Source organism: Aspergillus aculeatinus (assembly GCF_003184765.1).
Source record: "Aspergillus aculeatinus CBS 121060 unplaced genomic scaffold BO66scaffold_5, whole genome shotgun sequence".
In the NCBI taxonomy this organism is placed as follows: Eukaryota; Fungi; Ascomycota; class Eurotiomycetes; order Eurotiales; family Aspergillaceae; genus Aspergillus; species Aspergillus aculeatinus.
In genome coordinates, this window is record NW_020291474.1 from 588,271 (window position 1) to 615,989 (window position 27,719).

At 52.3% G+C, this 27,719-nt stretch overlaps 9 protein-coding genes across 9 annotated transcripts; 5 read left to right on the top strand and 4 right to left on the bottom strand.

Annotated features, from left to right (window-relative positions):
* Positions 1-95: 95 nt before the first annotated feature.
* Positions 96-794, top strand: BO66DRAFT_341829 (uncharacterized protein). Its single transcript, XM_025644442.1, has 2 exons — positions 96-301; positions 376-794. The coding sequence occupies exons 1-2, from the start codon at positions 151-153 to the stop codon at positions 597-599; spliced, it is 375 nt and encodes a 124-aa protein (XP_025507821.1). The 5' UTR covers positions 96-150; the 3' UTR covers positions 600-794.
* BO66DRAFT_177882 (hexokinase family protein) lies at positions 790-3,107 on the bottom strand. Its single transcript, XM_025642351.1, has 2 exons — positions 2,290-3,107; positions 790-2,233 (listed from the first exon to the last, which is right to left on the bottom strand). Exons 1-2 carry the CDS (start codon positions 2,922-2,924, stop codon positions 1,009-1,011), a joined length of 1,860 nt encoding a protein of 619 aa, XP_025507822.1. The 5' UTR covers positions 2,925-3,107; the 3' UTR covers positions 790-1,008.
* A 3,563-nt stretch (positions 3,108-6,670) lies between these two features.
* On the top strand, positions 6,671-7,893 carry BO66DRAFT_366334 (GILT family protein). The gene is made up of 2 exons (XM_025645250.1): positions 6,671-7,084; positions 7,162-7,893. The coding sequence occupies exons 1-2, from the start codon at positions 6,912-6,914 to the stop codon at positions 7,679-7,681; spliced, it is 693 nt and encodes a 230-aa protein (XP_025507823.1). The 5' UTR covers positions 6,671-6,911; the 3' UTR covers positions 7,682-7,893.
* A 475-nt stretch (positions 7,894-8,368) lies between these two features.
* On the top strand, positions 8,369-9,642 carry BO66DRAFT_468401 (uncharacterized protein; the record flags this gene model as incomplete). The annotated part of the gene is made up of 2 exons (XM_025652648.1): positions 8,369-8,750; positions 8,829-9,642. 2 exons carry the CDS (start codon positions 8,369-8,371, stop codon positions 9,485-9,487), a joined length of 1,041 nt encoding a protein of 346 aa, XP_025507824.1. The 3' UTR covers positions 9,488-9,642.
* Positions 9,643-9,810: 168 nt separating this feature from the next.
* Positions 9,811-12,134, top strand: BO66DRAFT_468402 (putative MFS transporter). Its single transcript, XM_025652649.1, has 4 exons — positions 9,811-10,331; positions 10,410-11,077; positions 11,143-11,210; positions 11,287-12,134. Exons 1-4 carry the CDS (start codon positions 9,935-9,937, stop codon positions 11,957-11,959), a joined length of 1,806 nt encoding a protein of 601 aa, XP_025507825.1. The 5' UTR covers positions 9,811-9,934; the 3' UTR covers positions 11,960-12,134.
* Positions 12,135-12,681: 547 nt separating this feature from the next.
* Positions 12,682-13,716, bottom strand: BO66DRAFT_398386 (putative short chain dehydrogenase/oxidoreductase; the record flags this gene model as incomplete). The annotated part of the gene is made up of 2 exons (XM_025648639.1): positions 12,682-13,361; positions 13,443-13,716. 2 exons carry the CDS (start codon positions 13,714-13,716, stop codon positions 12,682-12,684), a joined length of 954 nt encoding a protein of 317 aa, XP_025507826.1.
* Positions 13,717-15,783: 2,067 nt separating this feature from the next.
* Positions 15,784-18,806, bottom strand: BO66DRAFT_178021 (putative gamma-tubulin complex component GCP4). The gene is made up of 2 exons (XM_025642352.1): positions 18,467-18,806; positions 15,784-18,401 (listed from the first exon to the last, which is right to left on the bottom strand). The coding sequence occupies exon 2, from the start codon at positions 18,384-18,386 to the stop codon at positions 16,020-16,022; it is 2,367 nt and encodes a 788-aa protein (XP_025507827.1). The 5' UTR covers positions 18,387-18,401; positions 18,467-18,806; the 3' UTR covers positions 15,784-16,019.
* Positions 18,807-19,022: 216 nt separating this feature from the next.
* ubaA (E1 ubiquitin-activating protein ubaA) lies at positions 19,023-24,754 on the top strand. The gene is made up of 12 exons (XM_025650270.1): positions 19,023-19,379; positions 19,437-19,525; positions 19,592-19,677; positions 19,736-22,520; positions 22,598-22,718; positions 22,805-22,815; positions 22,959-22,969; positions 23,024-23,064; positions 23,438-23,597; positions 23,677-23,763; positions 23,836-24,014; positions 24,094-24,754. Exons 1-12 carry the CDS (start codon positions 19,374-19,376, stop codon positions 24,661-24,663), a joined length of 4,146 nt encoding a protein of 1,381 aa, XP_025507828.1. The 5' UTR covers positions 19,023-19,373; the 3' UTR covers positions 24,664-24,754.
* A 702-nt stretch (positions 24,755-25,456) lies between these two features.
* Positions 25,457-27,675, bottom strand: BO66DRAFT_314130 (calcium-binding mitochondrial carrier protein; the record flags this gene model as incomplete). The annotated part of the gene is made up of 8 exons (XM_025643418.1): positions 25,457-25,976; positions 26,036-26,068; positions 26,121-26,224; positions 26,280-26,341; positions 26,392-27,011; positions 27,085-27,292; positions 27,389-27,469; positions 27,546-27,675. 8 exons carry the CDS (start codon positions 27,673-27,675, stop codon positions 25,457-25,459), a joined length of 1,758 nt encoding a protein of 585 aa, XP_025507829.1.
* Positions 27,676-27,719: the final 44 nt, after the last annotated feature.

A 27,719-nucleotide genomic window follows, 5' to 3' on the forward strand; every position in this document is an offset into this window, starting at 1 on the left:
GGATCTCTTGGAGAGTTGGGGTCGGGTCATGTGACGTAGTGTGTCGCTTTGCCATCCATTACATCAGTACGATAAGGATGTTGAGAGTAGATGACCAAGAAATCGAGGGTCTCGAAAGAAGAAGAAAGAAATAAACTTGATCACTTCACGATGCTCAGTCTGTGCTTAACCCGCAGGTCCTCAAGTCTAACGAGACTGAGCTCATCGACTATCTCTCCACATACGCTCTTTGCGCACATTCCATCCGAAATAAAGTATATCTCCTCCACCGCGTGTAGATTAGCAGATACTAATACCAAGGGTTAGTTGGAAGACACATCATCACCAAACTCACTTTAGTAGATTGATTTCAGTTTTGTGACTAACATAACCCAGACGAAAACTCATCGAACACACAATCACCTCAAGAAAACACACCTACAGCTAAAAAGCCTGCCACCGACCCCAAATTGAAGAGCGTCTCGCAGGCAGACCAAGAGCTTCGGGAGCGCCTCGAGCAGATGTCTGGAGGCGGCGGTGCTTCCGGGATCGAGTACGAGGATGGCAAGCCCACGGCTATGAAGCGCAGCGTGCGCAATAACATGTTTCGCTATATCTGAGAGACGAGACGGCTTGGCGCGTTAGGTTGCTATCGTGACTCAAGCGATGAGCGAGTCTGAAGCGAGTCGCTGGACCAGAATACCTTTCCCCTTGTGGTAACTTGAGGATACAGCCCCTAGCCTGCACTCCTGATGATTCAATTTGCCCCAGATACAACCGGATAACGAGAAATGACACTCTACCTGTCAATTGAGATCACATTCTGTCAAGCATATGTATCAAAGATCCTAATTGTAGCTATAATATCGAAGAGGAATACAATGGCCACCGTAGAAACGCCTTACGCATATACTGCAAGTATGCCCTCCGAAATGCTGGTACTTGACGCCTCGAAGTGCAGGTCCAAATCCAAGCCAAAGCCAAGCCAAGCCAACTGTCTACACATTACCGAATCTGCTTTCCAGCATCTTACATGTTTCCAACCATGCCTGCCAGAACACCCGCGCCAATGACACCCCCATCAGACGCCTCGCGCAAGAACACCGACTTGCCGCTCTTCTGCGGACCCGTTCTCATGATGAGTCGATCGATGTACTGTTGACACATCTCCTTGAAGCTAGGGTAATGCTGAATGATCCCACCTGTGTATGCGACCACGAGTTCCTCGGGCCCCGACTGCCAGTCTGCAGGGACAGGCGTGGGGGACAAGACCGGAACAATGGGTCCATTAATGCTACTTGATCCACTCGTTCCCGATGCTTCCGGTTCTAAATGCTTCGAGACCGCGGATAAATCCAGGCTGGCACTGATCTCAATTGTGGGGGAACCCCCGGGACTGTCGACTTTCAGTTCGATCTCCTGCGCACATGCAAGGAGTCCTACAACGGCTGCTGCGATCAAACCTGCAGATCGCCGTTGCACAGTCCTAGCAATCTTGCGGAAAGCGTTGGCCGACGGTGCATCCCAATTCCACTCGCTAGATTCAGGAGGCGGCAGGGCCTGAGCCAGCTCACTTGCGAGTTCATGGTCGGACCGGGAGCGAGCAACCTTGTCAGATATGAAGGAGGTCGTCAAGGCATATTCTTTTACAAGAGATGCAGGTAGATCCTTCTTGGATAAACCACCTTGGGTTGTGAGATAATCACAGAGAATGAGCCGAATGAGTTCGCCGATGTAACGGCCGCCAGTCATATACTCGAACGGTTGAAACCCCGGTCGTGCACATGCCTGATCAAGCTCGATGTCCCAATGGGTGATTATGTTGAGCTCTTTCAACGGCGGAGCGGCACCAGAAATCGTCCATTCGGTGTTGACCACAGTTTCGTCAGCCTCGGGATTTCTCTGTTGTACCTGTTTTGCTTTGGAGCTGTGGAGCGAGCTGAGCTTCATGGGAATGGTTGCATTGCAACCCGTCCCCACAATAATTCCCATCGCAACTCTGCTGTTGGGCAATGACTTCACAGAGTAGGCAAGAGAAGCGATAGTGGCCACGGTGTCATTGGTGATCGCCGCGATCTTTAATTTTGGGAGGTTAAAGAGCTTCCGCCGTTTGCTGGACGGTTCACATTCGTCGTCCGGTCGTCTGGTGTGCTTTTCGTAGCCACTTAGAAGGATTTTGCGGAGATCGAGGTCGGATGAAATCGCAAATCCTTTGCCCATCGGCATCAACGTCGCCTCAGTGAGCGATTCTTGCCTAGGCTGCGTTAGTAAGACAGGATTTACCCTGCCAACTCGCTGGGTAACACTTACATGATGGGAAAACTAAATGTAATGCCCATCTCTAATTCCTCCGGAATCTCGCCGCGAGTGCTTTCCGATGTCAGGCTCTCCGCCACGACCTCCGCGATGCAGTCGCCAATCCAGGAGAACAGGTCCTCCGCCTTATCCATCTTCAGATGCTCTTGAATGGGCCATGCTCGTTCTAATGTCCGCTTCACACGCTGTCTCTGTGCCTTGCGTAGGGTATCTCTCGACCGCGCTGAAGCATCGCCTGGCGGTGTATCAGACTCGGCCGCCTCTCCAAGCAACTCGATGAAGGCAACCCGAAGATTGGTTCCGCCGACATCGATGGCTAGGTATCGACCCGTCTCCAGACCGGTGGGTAGACGGGTAACCGGTGTCGGTAGGAATTGCTCCTTGGAATGCAGGGCTAGGTCTTTATAGATTGTGGAGAAGCGGCGCGCGAGCTGATACAGGACCGCTTCATCCAGAACCAATGGCGACAGAAATTCATCCAATTTACGCTGACGGTCTAGGTATTCCTGGTGTGAGGGGTCCATTTCAGCGCTCTCCTCCTCGTCCTCTTCTTCGAGTGGATCATCGTGTATGTTTTCATGGTCTTCATCCCTGCTTTTGTCCGCCTCTATAGAACTCGTGGAAGTCATGTTGTGAAGGGGTTCCGCGCCGAGGAAGGCGGTCGAACAGGCAAGTTACCGACGCGTGTGACTTGCGGGTAGCAATCGTTTCGGTGAAGAGTAACTTGTGCGACAGAGCGGTAAGTTGGCGGAAGGAAAGGGTTCAGGTATGGCGTTTATCTGCTTGTCCTCGCGGAATGTTTTCCAGGTAGGACGGGATGTGGGGGAGCAGGAATGGGGATTTCAGTCCCGGTGATAGGACGCATACAACGGTGAGCCCTGTCGTACGCGATCCTGTTGATTGCTGAAGGAATTCAAGATGCAAACCCTAGCTGGGGGTTCTTTCCGTGGGGGTCGTAGGTCCGGGGACGATAGGTTCTCCAAGGGGGGGGGACGTTATCTTGCAGCTTGCTCTAGACTATGATGAGTGTGACGGTCAGCTCCTAAGGTTACAGTCAATGCACGGGTTCGAGCGCGGACGTTATCAACTGCAGTGGCCTGTCTGTATGATGAAAAGAGGAAAGGCTGAAATATCTTGCCGGACGAGAAGGGTGCGACAGTGACGATCATGATGCAGGGAGTCTGGCAAAAAAAAGTGGACTGCAAGAAGGGGAAGGGAGGAGGGGAGTGAAGGGACAGAGGCATACTATTGTAAGTCAAAGAACCCCACCAGGACGGTAGAACACGGTTGACTGTGGGAAGTACGTACCTGAGGCGTGATAGTGAATGATGCTGGAAGAGCACAGGTGGAAATACTTTCAATTAAATATTATAATCATTTTCCGTACAGTAGAAAGAAAACAGGACCAGCCAGTGAGTAAGAGTTCATTGCCATTCCCCACCCCAAGAAGACTAAAGTAGTTCAGTAGCCAGACGGTGGGCAAGAAGGGGCACGACGGAGAAACGGAGGAGAAAGGAAAGAAAAGGAAACGGGTTGAAGTGGTAAAAGAGAAGAAGGAAAAAAGGGAAAAAAGAGTGACGAGTACGTATTAGCCTTCAGAGCCGCCGGCCGTTGTGGATGATGGGGAAAATGCAGATGCGACCATCGGCGGACAGACGATGTGACGCTACCATGGAAGGAGTGGAGGATGTACTACTAAGTTACTACTTAACTACCTAGTAGTTAGTTAGTACTCGGTCGATGACCCAGGATGATAATGGCTCGATCTGATTCTGGACCCTCATCTTCCCCCCCTTCCACCTATATGGAATGCCATTCACTTGTAGTTGAGTTGTACTGTAGCCTAACTATCTGGTGGTGACGTTCCGCTGACCAAGGCTCTCACCATAACTACCTAGTAATCAACGATTAATTGTGATTGGAACCTGTGGGATGTGAGGTAATTGACAACAACAACAACAACAATAACAACAGAGACAACAAATAATTGTTGTTGTGGACGTTGTTGTTGTTGTTGTTGTTGTTGTTGTTGTTGTTGTTGTTTTCCCTTTGATTTTCCCACCACCCACACCCCCTTCGTGGTCTTTTCCCCTCCGGGAAACCGTCCCCTTCCCGCTAAGTAGTCAACGTCACCTTCTCCTCTTCCTCTCTTATCTCAAATACCACGCCAATATACAAGAAATCCCCCTTCGTTTCCAATTGGTGACCGCGTTTCCTCCTTGGTGTCAGGTCTGATTTGCCATGGAATCATTTTTTCGGCCAAGCCTAGCTGCACCAGCTGTCATTTAAACTACTGACTGCCTCGTTCCGCTCTCGCCTTGCACAGAAGGAGGCCAGTATGCAATGGTTGCTCTTTTTCACCAACACCGCTGTCTTGAATTACCAGACTACGAACCAGATTATCGCGATTTTGAAACAGAATCGTTGAGAAAATTGTTAGCTCGTCATCCTGGTTCGAGCGTCTATCTAGCCATGTGGTAAATGGTGGGGCCATTTGTCCCTTATGCGTATCATGTCCGTTGAGTCACAACATGATGCCTTCCAAGCCTTGCTTTGGGGATACGTACTAGGCGTTAGATCAAACTCTCCTAATCCAAGAAGACAGCCGAGTGGAGGAATAGGTGAAGTCGAGTCAGATGAGATTTACGCTTCGACCTCTATCTGTCGGCCCTTCGTATAGTCTCCAGCATAGCCGACCAAACGACTTGCCATGACACCACGCCTCGATGCCAATGCTCAGTTGTGAACCTGCGATGTACTGACGGCACTACTCTCAGACCCCTGCTGCCCTCGCCGGAGAAAGTTCGTTCGCCCCGATTGGCCAGCCGAGAAGTCTGGGTCAGTGATGACTCCTCGCTTATACTTGCGATGTTGTGACCACGGCGCGGTGGGCCCCATTCAGACAAGCCCCAGGATACAAAAAGATGTCCATACGAGTCCTCGGATAGAGAAGGGAGTCATCACCACCGTAGGTTTCGTTTGGAAGGTGTGAATTGCGTCAGATGCAGGCTGCTCTGGGCAATACGGTCAGAGCTCCGAAGTCGGAGATTCACTGGGGGGCAAGAAGAGCTCCAGGGCAGGACTGATGACCGGTACACTTGCGGAGGTTCCGGGCTAGCCAAGCAACTTGCCCTGTGATCTGCGCGATAGGCTAACGGGTCCCGTCATAGTAGTCGCATATCTTTGTATGCTATGCACTACGGAGTAGTCTAGTCCTCCTCCTTGTTGACCTTTAGTGTGCTACTTGAGATCAAGAGCCTCCACTAAGAATACTGCTGATGCTCGGAGGGCTTCCCTCTTATGTCAATTAGCGTGATAGGCCTCGTCACCGAGCTCTGGATGGAGTGCCTGCCTGCAGACAGCTAATTTGAGGCGCTTTAGTTCCATCTGCCATCACTCCTTCACGGGTTGCGCTATCAGGTCCGCGACGACCGTGCTCACTGAAAGGCGTTTGATCTGAGATCATGCGACAGAGATCTTATCAGAAAATTAATACGAATGGAAATCAAAGGTCTGGTGTTTTAAGTGCCATGTAAATTGCTTTCTCTTGTAATCGGCGTGGATATTAGATTGCTCCCCTCATGGCTAGATTGTAGGCTAGAAGCTTATGTTTGAGGTTTCCGATAGTAGGTTATAGTCCTGCGGGTTAGCTTAGCTCTAGTAGCTCAGCATGGCAGTAGCATGTCTCAGTTGTAATTCGGCATTCGTAACTTGCGACAGCAGACATTGAATTATATGCTCACCGTCCAAAAGTTGGAGCCTGAATGCCTTAAGTGGATGAGGTGTTCGCACCGGGTGGACTGTCAACAACTGATCTATGCCGTGTTCTGACTCGCACGGATCAGTACGGATAAGCTGCTGCGTGGATCGTAGCCGTCCATTCAGCTAGGGCTGCTCCGAAGCCCATCGAAAGTCGTAGTGCGTATGGAGTGCATAAGGCGTTGGTTGAGTCCCAACCCCGGCGGCATTGCTGCAACAATGCAACCTCAATGTATGATTCATGCAAGAAGCATGGCAATCGAGGTTCACATAGACAGCACAGCGAAGAAGTAGAACTGAATCCCTCAATCTGAAATCCAACTGCTGAAGCATTACGCAATTGACGATCTGAGATTCCCCTAACAATCCGACAACTGCATTAATGGGAAACTGTATGAACGTTTTTGGGCTGTTTTTTTGCAAGTGTAACGCGAGGGCAAATTGCCGGGCTGCTGACTCGTTGACATCCATTAATCCCGGATCACGATCTTCCCCCACCACCTTTCCCTGATCTCACCCTCCCGAATCCAGCCCAGCCCAGCCCATTCCATCCTCAACTTGCACTACATTGCCCACAACCTAGTACTCATCGGAGTACTACGAGCTCTGCCAAGATGGAAAAGAGAGCCCACGACACCGGCTACGTTGACATCTCCGACTCCACTCTTCCCCATTCCTTCAGCCGCCGACGCGACCGGTTCATTACCCGGCTCGCCACTTATCTGGGGGTTGTTGCTCTTATCGGCTTGCTCGTGTTGTGGACGACAAACTCCATTTCCGGCATCAACTTCTTCTCTTGTCACCAAGGCAAGAGACATCAGAATGGCTCTACGCTGACAAGTGATGAGGCGCTCTTCATGCCCGCGTTGCCCGGGACCTCGCTCTCAGCGCAAACCACCAAGAAAGTGCCCCTAGAAGCTCACATTATGAGCAAATGTCCAGACGCACGTGACTGTCTGCAGCAGCTTGTCGTGCCTGCGATGGAGCACATCAGCGACAAGGTCGATTTCAAATTGTCATTTATTGCTGAGTGAGTTGTGCCTGTCTTCTGTCTGGTCTCATGTCCATGGATTCACAAATACCATATGAGCTAACATTACACTCTAGTGTGTCAAACAAATCCTCGGAAATCCAATGCAAGCACGGCCCGACCGAATGTATTGGAGATATGCTTCTTCTCTGTGCTGCAAATCTTCCTTTCCCTCCTCAGGGAGTCGAAAGCGCTGTTGGTCCAATGACTGCGCGTACCCCGACAATTCGGTCCCTTGGCTTTGCAAACTGTCTTGTTGGGTCGTACTCTCAAATCCCGGAACGCCATCACGTCGAGCAGTGCGCATTGGAGCATGGCATAGACTTTAGTGCCTTGAACGCATGTGCTAGTCAGGAAATCGATGATCCCGACTATGGCGGCGACAGTGCGCCGCTCAGCGGCATGGCTCTGCTACGCGAGAGCGCCATCCATAGTGCGAAGCTTGGCGTCAAGACAAGCTGCACGCTCCGACTCGATGAGTCTGTCTGGTGTGTCCGCGATGGCGGCGTTTGGAAAGATTGCGCAAAGAATGGACAGGGCAGCCAAGTATCGGTGCTGGTGGATGAAGTCAAGCGACTATGGAACCGTATCAATTGATATTGTCGATTGTATGATATGATGCTGATGCCAAGTGATGATTGATGACAACCTGTGCCCTGTTCTTGTCATCTCAACAACATGTGAACATAATTGCCTCAACTGTGTTTTTTGGTTTGTATGTTTGAATAGTGGCCTCAAATCTGTTTATAACCCAATGGACTCTTTAACTCCCACATCAGCCTTTCATACGCATGGTTTCAACATCCGCGGCCACCTCTAGTGTGTGAACATCCGTATTGAGTCTGATGTTGTCAAACACATACTCGTAAGCGAACCCTTTTACTTCTCAGTGGCCGCGCGCTATCTATGCTCTTCCTTCCACTCTCCATCATCATTTGCCCTGTGTTTGTGCAGAAAGTGCCACCAGCTGTTTCAACGCGGTTCAGTTTTGGAGACCATGAAACTCTCTAGTGTCCAGAAGTAGACAGTAAATAAGAGGTCTGCTTGTTCTACCACCACAACGCCACTGAGCTGCACTAGGAGTGGACCCCTCGCCGACTAAGCGACCCATGCCTTCACTCCAAGCACTACCAGCTCCATCTTCGTTCCTCTGATCTGCCTTTCAAGTCGCCTGCTATCTCTTTATCTTTTGAACGTGCATTGTCAACAATTCAAATTCATTTGTCAAGAACACTCCATACGTTATCACATAGGCGAAGACACAAAATTCCCGCAGCTGGGACGATGTCCGCTCTCTTCTCCACGGCAACTCTTGAGCCACATCTGATCCAAAAGTTGAATCAGATGGTGGCCAAGTGGACTGCTTCTAACCACGAGCCCTCTCCTCTTCTGCTGCATCTTTGGCGGAACCCAGAGAACATAGACGCCCTCGACCGAATCATTCGCAACCATATTTCTCTCATCAACCGGCGGTCCCAGGATGCCGCGGACGGCGAGATCAGTCTCTATGACCGGACATTGGTGGCAATAGGTCATAATGGATTTCAGATTGGCTCCGAAGTGCAAGACTTCTACCTCACCGAGTTCCTTGGAGCTGATATCTCCTGCTCTGTCAATCAGCAGGTCGCCTCCGACTACATAGAGTTCAACCTTGAGTTGGAAAGAGGTATGAAACCGCTCTCGTGTCCCCAAATTTACCGGTCAAAAGGGGAGACTACATGCTAATACATTTCCCGTCGCTTAGTTCTCGGACTTGGTGACACTGAAAGCGTAAGCGGAGCTGCCAGCGCCACCGTCAACCCTAGCACCGGCCATGGAGGCCCAGGTACAACGGGCACTCGAGACGCGTCTGGACGACCCAGCTCGCCCTGCCACGGGATCAGCATCCAGCCGAACATCAACCGCCTGGTCATCCGGTTCCGCCAGGCCAAGAACGAGTTCTACCGTCACAGTGAGACTAACACGGACACCGAGTCCTCGGTCCGGTTCCTGCGTGACACGGCAGAGAATGCGTTGCAGTACCTTCGGGCCAACGGGCGTCCCAACCATCCCCTCATCCCAGACATTGAATATCATTTCCGGCTGGCACGCGACCGCGCCGCGCAACTCAGCGGGGGGCGTCAGCGCCGCTTCGAAGATCCTGGTCGTCATGACGGAGGCGGAATCCACTTCCGGGGGTCGCGTCGTGAGGATCCCAGGCGTTATGTGGGCGATCCTATTCCGCGAGCTAGAGCCCATGATACACCTCGTGGCAACAATGGACGTCCCGTCGAGGCAGCCCCCAATGACAGGAAGGACAGGACCAACAGCACCAGTAATGGCAGGAAGAACGAGGCTAGTCCTTGTCCTTCGAACAAACGCAAGCGCCCTGTCGATAGCTACCGTCCTTCTCGTGACAGCTAATCCAGATACCAAGCGTTCGTGAGGAGATGCTTGGGGTATCTGCTTATTTCTGCTATTTAGTGACCGATAAGGTGCTTATGCTCATGGTATTGGATACAGGGATGCAGGGATGCGGGGATGGAACGTTGATGTATCTAATCAAGCAGTGACTAACTCAACTAAATGATTCATTGTTTATTGTTTAATGACGATGGATGGAACTGAAGTTCTTGGCTGCAGATCTTTCGGCTCTTTTAGCTTCGGGGCTGCTGCCACGTGCTCGGGAGGAGGAGTTGGCTTGTTCTGCTCTTATCGATCCTAAACCTGATCTCTTCACCTTCGCTGTACTGTACTTTACCTTATCCTTTCTACCGTCGTTGATAAAATACATGGGTTCAATGCGACCAAACCAGTTTGGCTTTGATCTGGTCTAGTTATGATTTGCTTAGACAACGCGCATCCAGCCAAATGACCTCCTTGCGCGCTGGCCCGACCGGAACCACATCTTCCCCTTTCGGCAGTGGGTCTTCGTCGTCCGATGGGCTTCTGTACACTCCGGCCTCCGACAGATCAGAGGAGGATAATAATGGCCCCTCCGCATCCCGGCTCTCTCGTCCTACCATAGGATCTCTGAGAGTGCAGACGGACTTTAACGACGAGGCTGACCTTTCGGTTTCTTCCGACGATGGGCTGGACGATGGATATGATTCCTATGATGATATCCGGCCCAATTCCAGCAGAGATTCTTCCCACGATCTTCTCAAGTATACAATTGAGGAGGAGCAACAGGTGGTCAAACGCTTCGATCGTAAACTCGTTCCATTTCTGGCATTATTATACTTACTTTCCTTTCTCGACCGGTCAAGTACGTTCCAAGTTGCCTGGACCATGCGCCCCCTAAGATACCAACCTGGCAAACTACTTAGCTAACCCACGCATGCAGATATCGGCAATGCGAAGATTGCCGGTCTGGAGGAGGACCTGCAGCTTTCCTCCTCGCAGTATGAGTGGCTGCTCACAGCCTTCTACACCACCTACATCCTCTTCGAATGGATGACTCTAATGTATCGACTGGTGCCCGCGCACATCTACATCGCCCTGTGCGTCTTTGGATGGGGCCTCGTCGCCTCTTTCCAATCGCTCGCCACCTCCTTCGGCGCGCTCGTCTTCCTTCGCGCAACGCTGGGGATCACCGAGGCAGCCTTCGGGCCCGGCGTGCCCTTCTATCTCTCCCAGTTCTACAAGCGGGAAGAACTCGCCTTCCGCAACGGGCTCTTCATCTCCGCCGCCCCGCTGGCCTCCTCCTTCGCCAGCAGCCTCGCCTGGGTGATCGTCAAGTTCAGCAGCGGAGGCCCCATTGCCCCGTGGCGCACCTTATTCCTGGTGGAAGGGTTCCCCAGCGTGATTGTCGCCGTCTTCGCCTGGCTCTGGATCCCCGACTCGCCCGGGACCGCGCGGTTTCTGGACTCGCGGCAAAGGATGATCGCTCAGCTCCGCATGGACGACAAGGGTAGCAGTGGCAGTGGCACTTTATCACGGCGACTTGGAGGGCCCTTTAATTGGGGAGAAGTCAAAAAGACCCTCGCCGATCCCAAAGCGTACATCACCGCTGTGAGTCCCTCTGTGCCCACCCATCTAACCTCCACATTACACATTCAATTGACAACACCCTACAGTTCATGTTCTTCAGCTGCAACGTCGCCTTCAGCTCGATGCCCGTCTTCCTTCCCACGATCATAGCAGAGTAAGCTCCCCCCTCAAAACCTACCCCCATCCCCCGCAACCCTCAAAACTAACCACTCACCCCCCGCAAACCGCAGAATGGGCTACACCGCACTCCAGTCCCAAGCCCTCAGCGCACCGCCCTACGTGCTCGCCTTCCTCACCGTCCTCCTAACAGCCTACTACTCGGACCGCCACCGCCGCCGCAGCCCCTTCCTGATCGCCCACGCCCTCGTCTCGGCCACCGCCTACCTCACCCTCGCGCTCACGGGCCACTACCACGCCTTCTTCGCCGACCGCAACCTAACCACGCTACAAACCACCATCCGCTACGTCAGCCTCTACCCGGCGATTGCGGGCTTCTTCTCCGCCATCACGCTGATCATCACCTGGAGCATGGACAACCGGCCCGCGCAGGAGGGTAAGGGTGCTAGCGTCGCGCTGCTGAACCTGGTGGGCCAGTGCGGGCCCCTGCTGGGGACAAGGCTGTACCCTGCCAGCGAGGGGCCGTGGTATGTGCGGGGCATGGGAGTGTGTGCGGGGTGTATGGTGCTCGTGGCCGTGTTGGCGGTGGTGCTGAGGGGAATGTTGGGGAGGGAGAATCGGAGGGTGCTGCAGGGGAAACAGGGTGGAGGTGCGGGGGATGAGGAGTTTGAGATGGAGAGGAGGGAGGGTGGGGAGGAGAGTGAGGTGTTGATTTTTGGGGAGAGGAGGAGGAGCAGAAGGATGGGGCCGGCTGTTGGGGACGATGGCGGTGGTTATATCCTTTGATCCTTTTGGAGATGGGATAGGGGTTCTTGGTGAGGGTAGGTAGGTATCTGGACCGGCTTGTTGCGTATTCGTTTGTGGGGAAAACATATGAGTTTGAAATTTTACTCGCTTGGGGAGATAGATTGCTGTTCATCTTGGTGAGCGAATATAGAGTTGAGTCTATAGCTTGGTTGGCATTTACAAGCTTGTCTGTTTGCAGTCTCGATACAGTGGGAAGATGTTGATCTCGTCGTCACTTCCTCGGCGTAGCGACTGATGCACTGGTACGGTGACCCTTCAGCTTGATTCCTCATCCTAGGAGGCCCACGTATCGAAGTTCAGAACATTCTACCCCTCATTTCAAAGTCACTTAATTGATGTAAGCGAGAAAGGATATCTGCTAGTAAAACTCGGGTGCCAGTGAGAAATAATGGCTCAGCTATATCAAGCAATAACGCTCCAGTGAAGGCAAAAATTCAGCCATCCGGAAAGAAGCCCGCACGACAAAATCCAGTATGAGACCAACAGAACAGCGTAAGAAGCAACATGATTATGTCCCGTTTCCCCTCTTTTTTCCCTCCGATGCAGAGCGAACCTCATCCTCTTTGAAGAGCACTTCCACAATTAACAAGCATGAGGTATAGAGGGCACCCCCACTCCTCCCTTCCATCTTGCATCGTCCTAAACGATGTATGTATCACGCGCGTATGTATCTTCCCAGCGCTTCGAAAAGAAAGACCAATCTACCAAGCCGTATGGCCCCCATCAATGACCAAAGTACTGCCGGTCATAAAGCTACTAGCATCACTCAACGCGAACAGCGCGGCGCCCCGGAACTCCTCGGGGGTCGCCAGGCGGCCGAGCATATTCTCGGCCTCCCAGACGGCGCGGGCGGCGGGGTTCTGGTGGAAGACCTGCTCGACCATCGGGGTGAGGATGTGGCCGGGGCAGAGGCTGTTGACGCGGACGCCGTGGCGGCCCCACTCCATGGCGAGGGAGCGGGCCAGCTGGATGACGGCGGCCTTGGACGAGTTGTACACGGGCGAGGTCATGCCCTTGTTGGCGATCAGGCCGCTCATGCTAGCCACCAGCAGGATCGAGCCCTTCTGCTGGTAGGCGAACATCTGGCGCGCCGCCGCCGTCGCCGCGTGGAACACCCCGTTGTAGTTGATGGACATGACCTCCTGCAGCGCCGCCGGGGAGTGCTCCAGCGCCGCCTGCAGGTGGTTGATCCCCGCGGCGGCCAACAGCCCGTCCAGCCGCCGGTCCTGCGCCGCGATCGTCGCGAAGAGCGCGTTCACTTCCTCGGCGTCCCGCACGTCCACCCGGTGGTAGTGCAGCGCGCCGCCGTAGGTGCTCGCCGCGTGGTCTTGCGCCGCCAGGAAGTCCGGGTGCGGGTTCTCCAGGCGGTCGAGACAGTGCACTGTTTTTTTTGGGGGGTGATGGGTTAGTATAGTCGGGATGGAAAGGAGGGTGGGCTGGGGTCGGATATGGGCCTGCCTACCCTTTGCGCCGGCTTCCATGAGAGCTTCGGCCATCGCCAGTCCGAGTCCGCGGCCGCCTCCGGTGACGGCGAACACCCGGTCTTCGAGATCGAACTCGCGGAATCGACGCCCGTCCTTGTGCTCGGGATTCAATTTCGACTCACGTGTCTGGATGTGATGCGCGCCATGGGGAGTCGAAGTCGTGGAATACGAGGCTCGGAGGATTGAAGACGGGATACAGAAGCCTGCTCGTCGAGGCAATGTCGGAAGCGACCGACACAATGTGAAGCGCATTGCGGAAGATGCAGTGTATGCGAGGATGAAGGTGAGGAGTGAAAAGAAAATGAGTAAAGAAAACTACCACCTCACGGTCGAATGGCCGCGATTCATCGTCACCTTTGTCGTCTCCTCGACTGAGCGGACTTGGAGTTTATACTCTTATGAACCCACGCCAAGGTCAATTATCCGAGAAAAGCTAGGCATACACGTTGTACAAAGGAAAGAAAAGGGCCAAGCAAAAATCAAGCTGGCCGCGTGATACCATCCATGGGCAGGCTGTCAGAATCTAGAGCTGCTTTCACGATGACTTCAGGGCCCATGCCAATTCATTGCTAACTAAATTCCATGGTACGGGGACTAGTCCGTGCATCAGTAGTTCCCCGCGATTTAAGCTTGCCACAGGGAGCGGGCGCGTCTCGAGGCAGTGGCATAGAGAAATGATTGGGGCAAAGGTCGTGTTTGAGGAGCTATCGTGGAGCAACAACCAACTGCCCATTGCTTGGATGCAGAGTCCGGCTGCCGGCCTTGATCAGTTGATCGAGGGATGACGATCATCCTCTAGGAAAGGCCCACAAGGACGGGATTCCCGAGTATGGGGAGGCCGAACAGCTGGATCCGATTCAAAATCTGACCAACAACCAGCACAGCAAGGACGGTCAATGCTACTCGAAGTAGGATTGTCGGCTATGGTTCCCGGATATCTCTGATCTCAACCCTATGGCGACCAGTTCAAGGGGGGTCTTTTCAATTTTTTTTCCTGCCCTCGGTCAGTGTAGCGGTCTTTGGGTAGTTGCCAAGGAAGAGGAGTAAAGATGAGCTTACCCCGGCTTCTTTGGCCGAGGCTCGATCCATGGAACGGGATCCCTCCAATGACGGTCTCGGCATCCCCAGTGACCAGTGATGGTGTAATGTTTTAACACACCCTTACAGCATCAAACTTCCAAGGATCTTTTCTTATCTGTCTTGATCATTGACACTTATCTCCAGCCATGATCCTTGCCAAATATGTCGATCGAAGTCCAGCGTTGATGATATTGGCAGGGTTTTCCTCTTGGCTGCGTTGCTGATTCCCCAAGCCGGGTCATGAATCTCTCTGTTGTACAGACTTTTGACAGCACACGAGCCATCCACTTATGAGTCCTCGTATTATCGTGTGGCAACGTCTTCTTCCAGGAGGCTGTTCTCCAGTTTACTCCAATGTGTCACTCGTATCTCACTGGACTTTCTCTGGGCGAGATTGGTAGTGCTTTTGCACAATTCTGTGGAGCTTCCGAATAATGACATTCCGAAGGCTGAGGTACAGTCCGGCGAGCGGGCTGCATATCCGCTCATGATCAATGCATTCCAGAATATCCTGTAGATTCCTGTGATCTGCCAAGCCTTTCGATGGTTGACGATCTATGCTATTTCGAACAACCCCTTGCAATGACACCAGCCTTGGGCGAGATACTGACTCATGAACAAGTCGGCTCGAGTCAGGGGATGGCTGGTCAACACAAAAGGGAGAGGGCTTGTCGATCACCGTCAAAGGATAGAAGAAGTTTTCGGACTAGACTCAAATCCGTGCTCAAGAAGGAATTGCCTGTTTGAGTAACCCGTGAAAAGCCCGACCATGGATCAGGTGTGCGATCTGAGTTTCGTGCTTTATTTATAGTCCGTCCAACAGGTGTTTGGGATTTGGTAATCGGATATTGGATTCGATGTAAGCCTTTTCGATATGCGACTGGACCCCTGAGCTCGTATCTCTCAAGGCGTCCGCATCTTGAGTTCATGCTAAAGATGAACACTTTTAAGGAATGGCACAGACTCTCATTATGACTGAAATGGCTTTGCCAGTAAGGAGACATACATGTCACCTTGGAGAGTGTTCGTCGGTAGCCAACCAACTCCCTTCTCCCATCATGATTGTACTTAAAACTGGTAACAGAGATTTCCGCCCGGGATTTTCCGGGTAAATTAGTGTGTCATGCATAGCCCGGGCATCTGAACTTGGAATAAAGAGACACATCCTTTCATAATCAGCTTTCTGGGGCATGTACAGCATAATGCAGAGGGAAAATGGTTTGGAGAATCCGAGGTGGAGCTCCAAACCTGCGAGTCATGGCCTAGTCGGCTTAGAGTTGTTGCGCTGAAGTAGAAATCAAGGGCGGCGATGCCGCCACGTTCTATGCGTAAAAACGCAGAGGTTGAGTTGGGCCATTATCGATGGCTGCAGTCGGGCTTGATGGCTCTGCTTTCCCTTGAGCTTATTGAAGCTGACGACTTCTTTCCAATGCAATCGCGAGATTTGTGTGCCAAGGTATGCCATACCTTGTGCATTAAGCAATGCCGGCAATCCCGCCTGCAGCAGCACCAGGTCCAATGCTTCCATTGGCATTCCCGAAGTCTAGTTTCATGAGAAGCCGATCAACGCCGGCTGCCTTCCGGGGAACGTAGTGTTGAAAACCGGGCTCGGCATCAAGAGACTGATACGACCAGTCATCACCTTTGTCCTTGACCGTGTCAAACAATTGCCGCCCTTCGCCAGATCGGTTATCATCTATGTCTCGAAGGCGTAAGATAACATCTCTGATCCCACCTTCGACACCAAGCCGTGCAGCTTCTAGAGCCTGCCACACTTCCCGTTCCTCTCCTGCGTAGTCTACCAAAGAGTCGATCACCCCTTCGTCTGTTTCTAGGTCCATATGGCGTTGTATGCCTTCTAGGCGCACCACAAGCGCAATAAAATGCTCGATGCCTGCGAGCAGGAATCTCAGCACCTTCGTAAATGGCACGTCTGTCAGGAAAAGAGCTTCAGCTAAAGTGAAAAGGTACCGACGATGGGCAGCAGTTATAGTTTCTGGATCATGCCGTCTGAGGCCCTGGCTATCGCGGTTTAAGCTCGAATCCGACGCTCGGGAAGTTGTCAGGGGTGCACTAGTCTGTTTGCTTCTCGACGATGATGCTGTTCCAGGTCGGGAGCTTGTAGCATATGTCGATTGTGATGTGCCGCCTTCAATCCATTGTTGGAAGTGTTGCCATGATTCGTTGATGACCTCTCCCTGAAAATAACTTCCGATCTCGGACAGCACAAAGAGCGAGCCGCTACACGTTGCCCAAACTGCCCTCATCTGCCTGAGTCTGACGTTGTCCCTCTGTCTCCCTTCCCTTAGCCTATTCTGGCCATAAGGAGTATTGCTTCGAGGAGGCCCCCAGGGCGAAGGATAGCATCTCCGGAGAGAGGTGCGTTTCCAAAGGTCACCAAGGTGGATATGAGCGCGACGGATACCTAAGAGGAAGGAGTGGATCTTCGAGTACACGGACGTATCAGAGGCGGAAAGGAACAAATCGAGAGGAGGATTGACTTGCACCGAAAGCTTCGTTGCGATGGGAAACAAGAGGTCGTCGAAGGTTATTTTCGACAACTTGATTCCTGAGTGCACTTCGTTCGCAACTTGAGACAGCGCCTCTTCTCCATCATCTCTGTGCTCATCGATCGCCAAACGTAGCAAGGACTTTGCGTGATCAAGTTCATCATCTGCAGGATCTTCTTCATTTTGCTGAGAGTAGAGCTCCGTCAAAGTCTGGGCCAAGGTTGCCATCACGTCGACCTCTTTGATAGATGTGTTTTTAAGTCCAGCCATCGGTTCACTCTTGGATCTTGAGTTCGCATTTCTCTGTCGCTTCTCATGTAGACGAGAGTCTGCATGCGAAACAAGCGCCGTTGCGAATTCTCCACGTCCGAGTAGCAAGAAATCATGTAAGACAGACAACGTTTCAAGGATCTTAGCTGTCGGCAGGAGGGCTGAGAGCGTGCTTTGAGACAAAGAAAGCCGTATAGACACAACAACAGTGGAGATCATGGTTGCCGTCATTGGTGACTTCAGAGCAGCAAGATGCTTAATATGCTCTTCCCGTAGCGTGACTGGGGACGTGGAGATACCGGTATCGTTCCAAGTACCCCGTTTCGCTCGGATTAGATTCAAAGTCTTGCCAATAAAGAGGATAGATGATGCCGTCTGGGGTAGCACAAATTGCGGTAGGAGCTCTGAATGCAGTTCAAAATTTGTCTCATTCGCTTCCTGGATAAAGAAGTCGGTTTTCCCAAGAATCGGAAGGTTACCATATAATAACCATGTTGATAATTGCCGGATCCAAGCAGTCTCCGCAGTGCTAACCAGGTGAAGTGCAATCTCCCTCACATCAGCATAACCCGTTTGCAGCTCCGCTCGAAGGTGGTCCATCAAGGCTGCGCCACTGCACGTTGGGCCGACCCCTTTCGTGTCTGCAAGCTGTATATACCTGACTACCTGCCACATCCATTCAAGTCGCCGAGTCCAAGGCGCGAATTCCCCGACTATTGTGGACAGTGGCACAATACCGTAACCGCCGACATAAGCACTGTCTTCGACCAAAATCGCCTTTTCCACCTCTAGTATTTTTCGCTGAAACCCCCCAAGATGTTGCGAACTGATAGCCGTTGAGACTGCCCGACAAATGACGGATTCATGGGAAGCCGATATCAATCCTGTACTATGTCGCAATCTGGCATGGAGACGGCTTAAATGGGCAAGTGAGGCGAGGAGGGCCTTTTCCGGGGGAGAGACGAGAGGGAAGGCATCTTCAGCGACAAGAGATTCTTCACTTTGCGGATTGAAAAGAGGCGACGGCTGGCCTGAGAGGCAGAGGAGGATTTCGTGGAGCATTGTGGTGGTAATTCCCTAGGTGGACGCAAACTCGAGGTCAGACGGTCATTAATGGAGATACCGAAAGAGCGCAAGCGAACCTCAAGGCGAGATCTCTATCTCGTTTAGACTTCTGACGTTGCCAATATAGAATTGAACGTCCCAGGATCTCAAAGCGACACATGTATAGGTGCTGGCATTGAGTCGTGGCTATGAGCAAGCAAGCCTCTTTGCTAGCCCCTCGCCCTATATCGCGGCGCGTCGCGAGATCTGCGGAGGTAGATGATACCTGCGGCAAGGCATAGAACAAATGAGATACCAGCCTATTAGCCCAATAACGGTCTAGAGAGCAGAGAGTATCTTAGTTTGTTTAGGTTCTAGCCTTTCTCAACAGATGCATGATGGGAGAGTTGATCAAAGAGTCCAAATGTCAAAGACTAAACGGCGACGCATCAACAAAGAGCAAACGAAGTGCCTGGCAACCTCCGGTCGGGACGGACCCTTCTTTCCGCTTTCTTGAGTTCCATCGGTGCTGGCCAGTGTCCGCGGGGCTCTAGCCAATCACGGCTGCGATTCTGGCTGAGTCAGCAATATCGACAGCTTGTCCCTCTCTTACGTCGCCGCCGAGGGAAGTCGTAGCATTAGTGATCCATCTTTCTCCTCTTCGCTGTCTATCCAACTCTTTCTTTGCTTTGGACTTTTTTTCTACTCTCAACATCTCTCCTACTCTTTCTATCCGCTCAAAATCCTCATTTCTTCGTCCTCCCTTTTGTCGTTACGTCCTCCCCTACCCAAACCTTCCTCAACTCTACCGCCTTTACCCCTCCTCCGTGACTTGCAGTGCGAGCTGTAGGCCCCATTCAACCTGATTAGAAAGTCTTGCTCCCGTGGCAAGACTTTCCTTTGAGAACTTTCACAATTTCTTCCGAACTTCCCGTTCGTGACGCTGCGAAGCCTGGAAAGCGCAGAGCGTCTGTTGATAACAAAGCTCCGCCGGAGAAGAAGATCATGACTGTATGTCTTCTTGATACTCACAGCCCCACTCAATCTCCGACTACTAATCGACCATAGGACTCCAAGATGCAAATTGACAACCCACAGGAAACTGTGGAGTTGATCAAGCAGGGAGAGATTGATGAATCTCTTTACAGCCGGCAACTGTAAGTACAAGCTGGTTTTTGCTTTCGCTGGTTGATGAGACACTGATAGGTGGCCGTCTATTCTAGTTATGTCCTCGGCCATGAAGCTATGAAACGTATGGGCAAATCGAATGTCCTGGTTGTTGGTTTGAAGGGCCTGGGTGTTGAGATTGGTAGGCACCACCCACGTTTTGGCAAGAATGGGAGCACACTTGACTGACAGCGTTTCAGCTAAGAACATCGCTCTTGCTGGTGTCAAGTCCCTCACTCTGTACGACCCTGCACCGGTTGCCATCTCAGACCTCTCTTCCCAGTTCTTCCTCCAGCCCCGAGATGTCGGCAAGCCTCGTGCCGAGGTGACAGCGCCGAGAGTTGCGGAATTGAACTCCTATGTCCCGGTCACAGTTCATGAAGGCGCCAGCCTAGTTGACGACCTGGAACAGCTGAAACGCTACCAAGCGATTGTCCTTACCCTGACCCCACTGAAAGAACAGCTCGCCATCGCCGACTTCTGCCACAAGAACGGTATTTACCTCACTATCACGGATACTTTCGGTCTTTTTGGTTATCTTTTCAACGACTTCGGAAAGAACTTCACGGTCGGCGATGCTACGGGCGAGGAGCCACTCAGCGGAATCGTGGCCAGTATCGATGAGGAAGGCTTGGTCTCGGCATTGGATGAGACCCGACACGGCTTGGAAGATGGTGATTTCGTGACTTTCTCGGAAGTCAAAGGAATGGAGGGCCTGAACGGATGTGCTCCTCGCAAGGTCACCGTCAAGGGCCCCTATACTTTCTCCATTGGAGACGTGTCTGAATTCGGAACCTACGAAGCTGGTGGTATTTATACTCAGGTCAAGATGCCAAAGTTCATGGATTTCGCACCACTCGAGGAACAGCTCAAGAAGCCCGAAGTCATGGTGTCGGATTTCGCGAAGTTTGATCGCCCGCTGCAGCTTCACGTTGGAGTGCAAGCATTACACAAGTTTGCAGAAGGTCATGGCGGTGAACTTCCTCGTCCTCACAACGACAGTGATGCTCAAGAGGTGCTGAAGATTGCCAACGACCTATCGTCTAGCCTGGAGGAGAAGGTGGAGTTAGACGAGAAGCTTCTCAAGGAGCTCAGCTACCAAGCCCGTGGTGACTTGAACCCGCTGGCCGCGCTCTTCGGAGGTCTCGCCGCTCAAGAGGTGTTGAAGGCTGTCTCCGGCAAGTTCAACCCTGTCTATCAGTGGCTGTACTTTGACTCACTGGAGTCTCTTCCGACTTCTGTCACCCGCTCCGAGGAGGCCTGCAAGCCCCTGGGCACTCGCTACGACGGCCAGATTGCCGTTTTTGGAAAGGAGTTCCAGGAGAAGATCTCCAACGTCACTCAGTTCCTGGTTGGTTCTGGTGCCATTGGCTGCGAGACGCTGAAAAACTGGGCCATGATGGGCCTAGGAACCGGTCCCAAGGGAAAAATCTACGTCACGGACATGGACCAGATCGAGAAGAGCAACCTTAACCGGCAATTCTTGTTCCGCTCCAGAGACGTCGGCAAACTCAAGAGTGAATGTGCCTCTGCCGCTGTGGAGGCGATGAACCCCGAGCTCAAGGGTAAGATTGTCACTCTTCGCGATCGCGTAGGCTCTGATACCGAGCACATCTTCAACGAGGAGTTCTGGGAGCGCCTGGACGGTGTCACGAATGCTTTGGACAATGTTGACGCGAGGACTTATGTTGATCGCCGGTGTGTCTTCTTCAGAAAGCCACTGCTCGAAAGTGGCACTCTCGGCACCAAGGGCAACACCCAAGTCGTGCTTCCTCGTATCACCGAGTCCTATTCAAGCTCCCAGGACCCGCCCGAGAAGACCTTCCCCATGTGTACCCTGAAGAGTTTCCCCAACCGCATTGAGCACACTATTGCTTGGGCTCGGGACCTCTTCCAGACGTACTTTGTTGGTCCTCCGGAAGCTGTCAACATGTATCTGTCGCAGCCCAACTACATTGAACAAACTCTCAAGCAGGCTGGCAACGAGAAGCAGACTCTGGAGCATTTGCGTGACTTCCTGGTGACGGATAAGCCGTTGACCTTCGATGACTGCATCGTCTGGGCCCGCCAGCAGTTCGAGGCTCAGTACAACAACGCCATCCAGCAGCTCCTGTTTAACTTCCCCAAGGATTCCAAGACCTCCACTGGGCAACCGTTCTGGTCTGGGCCCAAGCGGGCTCCTACCCCCCTCAAGTTCGACAGCACCAACCCCACTCATCTCTCTTTCGTCATTGCTGGAGCCAACCTTCATGCCTTCAACTACGGCATTAAGAACCCCGGTGCAGACAAGGGCTACTACAAGAAGATTGTCGATAACATGATCATTCCTGAGTTCACGCCCAAGTCCGGAGTCAAGATCCAGGCTAATGAGAATGACCCGGACCCGGATGCTCCTGCCTCTGGCTCTTCTTTCGATGATGGGCAGGAAATTCAAAAGCTCGTTGACTCACTTCCATCTCCCAAGTCTCTCGCTGGCTTCCGCCTGAACCCAGTCGAGTTTGAGAAGGACGACGACACCAACCATCACATTGACTTCATCACTGCGGCTAGTAACTTGCGTGCCGACAACTACGAGATCCCCCAAGCCGACCGCCACAAGACAAAATTCATTGCTGGCAAGATCATTCCTGCTATTGCCACAACTACCGCCCTGGTGACTGGATTGGTTGCCCTTGAAATGTACAAGATCATCGACGGTAAGGACGACATTGAACAGTACAAGAACGGCTTCGTCAATCTGGCGCTGCCCTTCCTTGGGTTCAGTGAACCCATTGCCAGTCCGAAGGGCAAGTACCAGGGCAAGCAGGGTGAGGTCGTTATTGACCAGATTTGGGACCGCTTTGAGTTGGATGATATTCCGCTCCAGGACTTCATCAAGCATTTCTCCGACCTGGGTCTGGAGATCAGCATGGTCAGCTCTGGTGTTAGTCTTCTGTACGCCAGCTTCTACCCGCCGTCCAAGCTTAAGGACCGTCTTCCTCTGAAGTAAGTTATCCCACAAGCGCACTCTGCACGCGTTCCTCCAGGGACTAGGAAAATGATACTAATCCAAAATGCAATAGGATGAGTAAGCTGGTTGAGCACATTAGCAAGAAGCCTGTTCCGGAGCACCAGAAGAACATCATTTTCGAGGTGACGGCAGAAGATACGACTGAGGAGGATGTTGAGATTCCTTACGTGATGGTGAAGTTGAGGAAGTAGGCAGGCAAAGCGATAGTCTACCTTGCCGAAGTTCTTGGTATAGAATGATTATGCTGGGATGAACGTAGATAAACGTTATGTAAGTAGAAGCAATGCTATAACTGTCGTTCGTTGACATGTTCGTCAGATTTCGGAATATTTCCTAGAGAATGCGGTGAGTGATTTGTTTGTTGTTGTGTTCGTGTTCGTTAATTAAAACTCAGTTCCCGTAATAATCACTAGTCAGTCAGGAAGTATGTAGATAAGTAAGGTGGTGGTTGTGCTGAGCTAAATGTTTGTCATGGAAGAAAAAGACCCAGACGGTCCCAGACGGATGACTGGCGCATCAGTAAGCATTTGATAACGTCATCTCCACCCACCCCGCATTGCCCCTCAGCAAGTGGCCTCGAGCTCGTATTCAATTTCTCAACGGATCCTGCCAGCTTGTTCTTTTGTTTCATAACTATAAAGCTACCAATTGCTCCCGGCTTGTTGGGCTCTGTTTGCTCATGTTCAAAGCATTGCCTCGTATCCGCCAGCTATCGCAGCATTTCGTGCAACCCAGTTACTCCGCGGGGTTCTCCAAATTGTCAACCTCCGGCCTCTCCGCACCATCATATTTCGTGTCTTCAACGCGCACCATGGCGGTAGAAAATAGCCTTCTCTTGTTTGATTCACGAATATGCGAACTGTCCTACTGACTCCTTGATGCCAATTGATAGACCAACAAAATCACCGACTGGGTCAATCCCGCCGACAAGTCCGGCGAATTCAAGCGTCAAACATCGGCGTTCCGCAACTTCATTTCCAACAAGCCCGGCGCTGAATTTCCCCCGGAGAAGGGCCGCTATCACCTTTACGTCTCATACGCCTGTCCCTGGGGTGAGTTCTTGATTAGTCCAAGCTTCTTACCAGCCATAGACCAAATCAACTAACCGTGGTTCTTTTCTGTCGTCCACAGCCCACCGCACCTTGATCACCCGCAAGCTCAAGGGCCTCGAGGACATCATCTCCTTCACTTCCGTGCACTGGCACCTGGGCGAGAAAGGTTTGACTTCCTGACTTCCCCAGCACACCCACAATACAGTCCGATAAACACTCACGCCCGGAATCACAATAGGATGGCGCTTCGCCACCGCGGAGGAGCAAGAACCCTCGCAGAACGTCACCTCCGACCCCCACCACCCGGAATTCACGCACCTGCGCGAGATCTACTTCGCCGAAGACCCCGACTACAGCGCGCGCTTCACCGTTCCGGTCCTGTATGACAAGAAGACCAAGCGCATCGTAAGCAACGAGGTACGGGTGTCCCCTTCCCCCTTCCCCCTTCCCCCTTCCCCCTTCCCCGCTTCACCCCAAATCTAACCACCCGACCCAGAGCGCCGAGATCATCCGCATGCTCTACCACGAATTCGACCCCCTCCTCCCCGAGCACCACCGCAGCATCGACCCCTACCCGACGGATCTCCAAACCGAGATCGACACCTCCAACGATTGGATCTACAACGATGTCAACAACGGCGTCTACAAGTCCGGCTTCGCCACGACGCAGGAGGCCTACGAGAAGGCCGTGACGCAGCTCTTCGCCTCGCTGGACCGGATCGAGAAGCATCTCGCCGAAAACACCAAGCGGGGCCCGTACTTCTTCGGCGACCGCCTCACCGAGGCCGACATCCGGCTGTTCACGACCATCGTGCGGTTCGACCCCGTCTACGTGCAGCACTTCAAGTGCAATATCCGCGACATCCGGTCCGGGTACCCGGCCATCCACCGGTGGTTGCGCACGCTGTACTGGGAGGTGCCCGCGTTCCGTGACACCACCAACTTCGAGCATATCAAGAAGCACTATACCAAGAGTCATAAGCAGATCAACCCCTTCGGGATCACGCCCGTGGGGCCGGTGCCGGATGTGCTGCCGTTGGAGGAGGAGGTGAGGGCTGTTGTTTAGTTCTTCAGGAAAGGGTCGGAAGGTAAAAAATTGTCGGTGGTGGATTGGGCGGTATTGTTGTTTGTATCGCATTGATACATTTGCTACGAAGGATGAGTACCAAATAATTTTAGAACAAATTTATGAACTATACTCAATGAGTTAAATGTACTGTACCTTTCTATCATCATCCCCATTATCTTGCAAAAGGGTGGATAGTTTTTTACATACAAAGTGGACAAATGACCAAGATGAAAAAAAAAAAAAAAAAAAGCTTGAAGGCTAGCATGGACATCCAGTAACTCTCCCTGCAAACATTATCGGGGGAAATGTCCCATTATACAAAGCTGGAGGGCTAGGGGGCAGTGAAAAAGAAAAAGATTCGAAACTGGAAATAAAACTCCGTAACATGCTCTACCGCTCAACACCTCCCATGCTTAGGGAAAGGTCGGGCATGCGACTCTTCCAAACAATTGGGTCATCCAATCTGCAATATGGCTTTTGTGATTGCCATATGCGAATGACATAAAATCAAAACAGTAAAGCCTTCGGGGGTTTCGGGACGGGAGACTGCGGGAAGAGGAAGTGACACCCTCGTCTATGCATAGCTAGAGGTCTCGACGATCGCGCATTCCCACCACCCGAACAGAGCGAACAACGGTGGCCGGTCGGGCCACTGGCTTTTCTAGGGTATCTCGGAAAATGAATTCTAAAAATCGAGGAAGGTAAAACGAAACGCGGTGGGCGGCCTAAAATGGGAGGGCGAAGGGCGAAGGGCGAAGGGCGATATAACTCGTGCTTCGCTTCGAAGCCCTTACCTCAACCCCAGAGCTCGCTTGGCATTCTCGTAGACGACGTAACTGATCGAAACCGCAGGTGCAACTTTAAGGAGGTTAGGCGTGAGTCCCTTGTACAGGCCACGTAAACCTTCTGCTTGGATGGTCTTGCGAGCGACATCGAAGATGCCAGTATATGTGGTGGGGTGGAGAATAGTGCCTTGAGCCTGTAATCTTGTTCGAAGCACGTTTAGAGGGTAGACCATGGAGGCACTGAAGCCTCCACTCGTGGCGCCGATCGCTCCGGTGGAGAAGTTGTTTAATGGGACATCGTCCTCATGGCAATTGTGAAGCCGTGCCTTGCGTGCTATAAGGGCCCGCTTCATGTACTCGAATGTCGTCAGATCTATGGCAGCGTAGGGAAACATTCCCACGAGGCCCAGCGGCAAGCCACGGAAAAAGCCGAAGATTCCATGCTTGTTCCAGACCTTCTTAGCCGTGGCTGCGATGAGCTGGTTGCCTCGCGGGCCACCTTCAACAGTTGAACATTGCATCCGACTAGGAACGGTATTAGCCACAGAAACATCCAATCACACGGAATCAAAGTGAACACCTACAATTTGAGAGTATCGAGAGGGTAGACGAAGCACCTGTAACGTTGTTAGATATCGAGCGCATGGTTAAATTTGTGGTGCAGCATACTGTGCAACCATTCCACCACAGCCTCCGGACAAGAACTGGGAAGTTGGTTTAAGTTGCTTCGTATCATTGTGGCCCTCAAGGCGGGCAAAAGCGCGTTTGGCCGACTGCATTTGTGTTAGCATCGTCAGCGAACGACTCGCCCGGGAAGGACGCATTCACCTCGTAGGCGCCAAATTTAATGGCTGACTCGGGCATGACCTTGACTACATTCAAGCCGTTGCCTTGGACGGTTAGCATTGCTTCGCAACACGGGGCCGTGTCCGAAACATACCTGCGAACAAACTCCGAAGACCTCCCGCACGCCATAGTTCTTTGACAGCCTCGGCAAGTGTTTTGGATGCTTTCCCCGCTGCACGTATCGGAGCCCCATCCTTGGCCGCCTGCACTGCGGACTGCTTCACACCAGTCTGAGCGATAAGGTAGACTTTGAGTCGATCAAGAGGAGCAGTGGCTGTCCGTGACACGGCTCCTGCAATTCCGCCCGCGATGAAATAGCCTAATTGAGGAGTGTTCTCGGTTAACTTCTTTTCATAATATCGAAAGGACATCCACATGGCGACGGTCCTGGGTATGGGCAGCCACTCCAGCTCCAAATCGGCATCTGACGGTACGGAAGCAGTCTCGAATGCGAATCCGGGCTCTGGTACTCCGCCGATTTCCGCATAGGCTGAGGGGAGAAGGCTGGTCAAGAGATGCACTGGGGAGATGTGGTGCAAGAGGTTTTTGATGGCCAAGATATAACATCTAAGAAACGAGAGGTCTGTACCTAAACCCTGCAGGTCATTGATGTGGACATCTCCTTCCGGGTTTAGATTGCCCGTGGCCGTGTAGTATGACAAAACGGAGCGGAGGTTGGAGGACGAGTAGGCGGGCAGGAAGAGCAGGAAATCCCTAAATAACAGGACCATCATTAGCTGCAAACCCCCGGAGCTTTCTTCAGCTGACCGCCATTAAGTAGGCATACCTCCACTCCGCATAAGAGATGACGCCATCCTTGTTCCTGTCGACCTCCGCAAAGAACTCTTCCAACTTGGCGTTCGAGACCGTTACCCCGGATCTCGCGAAGGCTGTTTTGAGCTCATTCTTATCGATTTCTCCGTTGTGGTTGTGGTCGATGCTCTCGAATAGCTGCCACAATCCGAGCTCAGTGTGGTCGACAAATGCGCGGAACTCTGATGATAATTAGGTTGGAAAAATGCCGGGCGGTTCAAGCCAGTTGCCCGGAGAGAGACAAATAGACCGTTGGGAAAGCATGCGCGTGATCTTACCAGGATAATCTATAAAGCCATCTTCGTTGGTATCGACCGCCTTGATGATACTGCGCAGCATGCTGTCCGCATTCTTGAGAGCTGTGGTTTTGACGTACGGAGGTTGGTCACCTGCAGCAAAAGCACGGGATCGGGTCATAGGTAGGTTGAAGCTTACGGTGATCAATCTTTTTAAACCCCTTTTTCAGACCATGGAAATCAAGATGACCTTCTCCTTTGGTGTCCAGGCGCTTCCATAGTCGGGCGACTCGCTGGTCACGATCCGATTTTGACTCGCCGTTATCCATGTTCGGTTATTCGAGAGATTATCGGAACTCCGTCATTATTTTTC

Excerpts from the sequence above, each read along its gene's own strand:
- BO66DRAFT_341829 (XM_025644442.1), top strand. The coding sequence starts at position 151 with ATGCTCAGTCTGTGCTTAACCCGCAGGTCCTCAAGTCTAACGAGACTG. Across the intron at positions 302-375 it reads AGCAGATACTAATACCAAGG|ACGAAAACTCATCGAACACA; the intron begins GTTAGTTGGAAG and ends AACATAACCCAG.
- BO66DRAFT_177882 (XM_025642351.1), bottom strand. The coding sequence starts at position 2,924 with ATGACTTCCACGAGTTCTATAGAGGCGGACAAAAGCAGGGATGAAGAC. Across the intron at positions 2,234-2,289 it reads ACATTTAGTTTTCCCATCAT|GCAAGAATCGCTCACTGAGG; the intron begins GTAAGTGTTACC and ends AACGCAGCCTAG.
- BO66DRAFT_366334 (XM_025645250.1), top strand. The coding sequence starts at position 6,912 with ATGCCCGCGTTGCCCGGGACCTCGCTCTCAGCGCAAACCACCAAGAAA. Across the intron at positions 7,085-7,161 it reads AAATTGTCATTTATTGCTGA|TGTGTCAAACAAATCCTCGG; the intron begins GTGAGTTGTGCC and ends ATTACACTCTAG.
- BO66DRAFT_468402 (XM_025652649.1), top strand. The coding sequence starts at position 9,935 with ATGACCTCCTTGCGCGCTGGCCCGACCGGAACCACATCTTCCCCTTTC. Across the intron at positions 11,078-11,142 it reads CCAAAGCGTACATCACCGCT|TTCATGTTCTTCAGCTGCAA; the intron begins GTGAGTCCCTCT and ends AACACCCTACAG. Across the intron at positions 11,211-11,286 it reads CTTCCCACGATCATAGCAGA|AATGGGCTACACCGCACTCC; the intron begins GTAAGCTCCCCC and ends CGCAAACCGCAG.
- BO66DRAFT_178021 (XM_025642352.1), bottom strand. The coding sequence starts at position 18,386 with ATGCTCCACGAAATCCTCCTCTGCCTCTCAGGCCAGCCGTCGCCTCTT.
- ubaA (XM_025650270.1), top strand. Across the intron at positions 19,678-19,735 it reads GGGCCTGGGTGTTGAGATTG|CTAAGAACATCGCTCTTGCT; the intron begins GTAGGCACCACC and ends ACAGCGTTTCAG. Across the intron at positions 23,065-23,437 it reads GACGGATGACTGGCGCATCA|ACCAACAAAATCACCGACTG; the intron begins GTAAGCATTTGA and ends GCCAATTGATAG.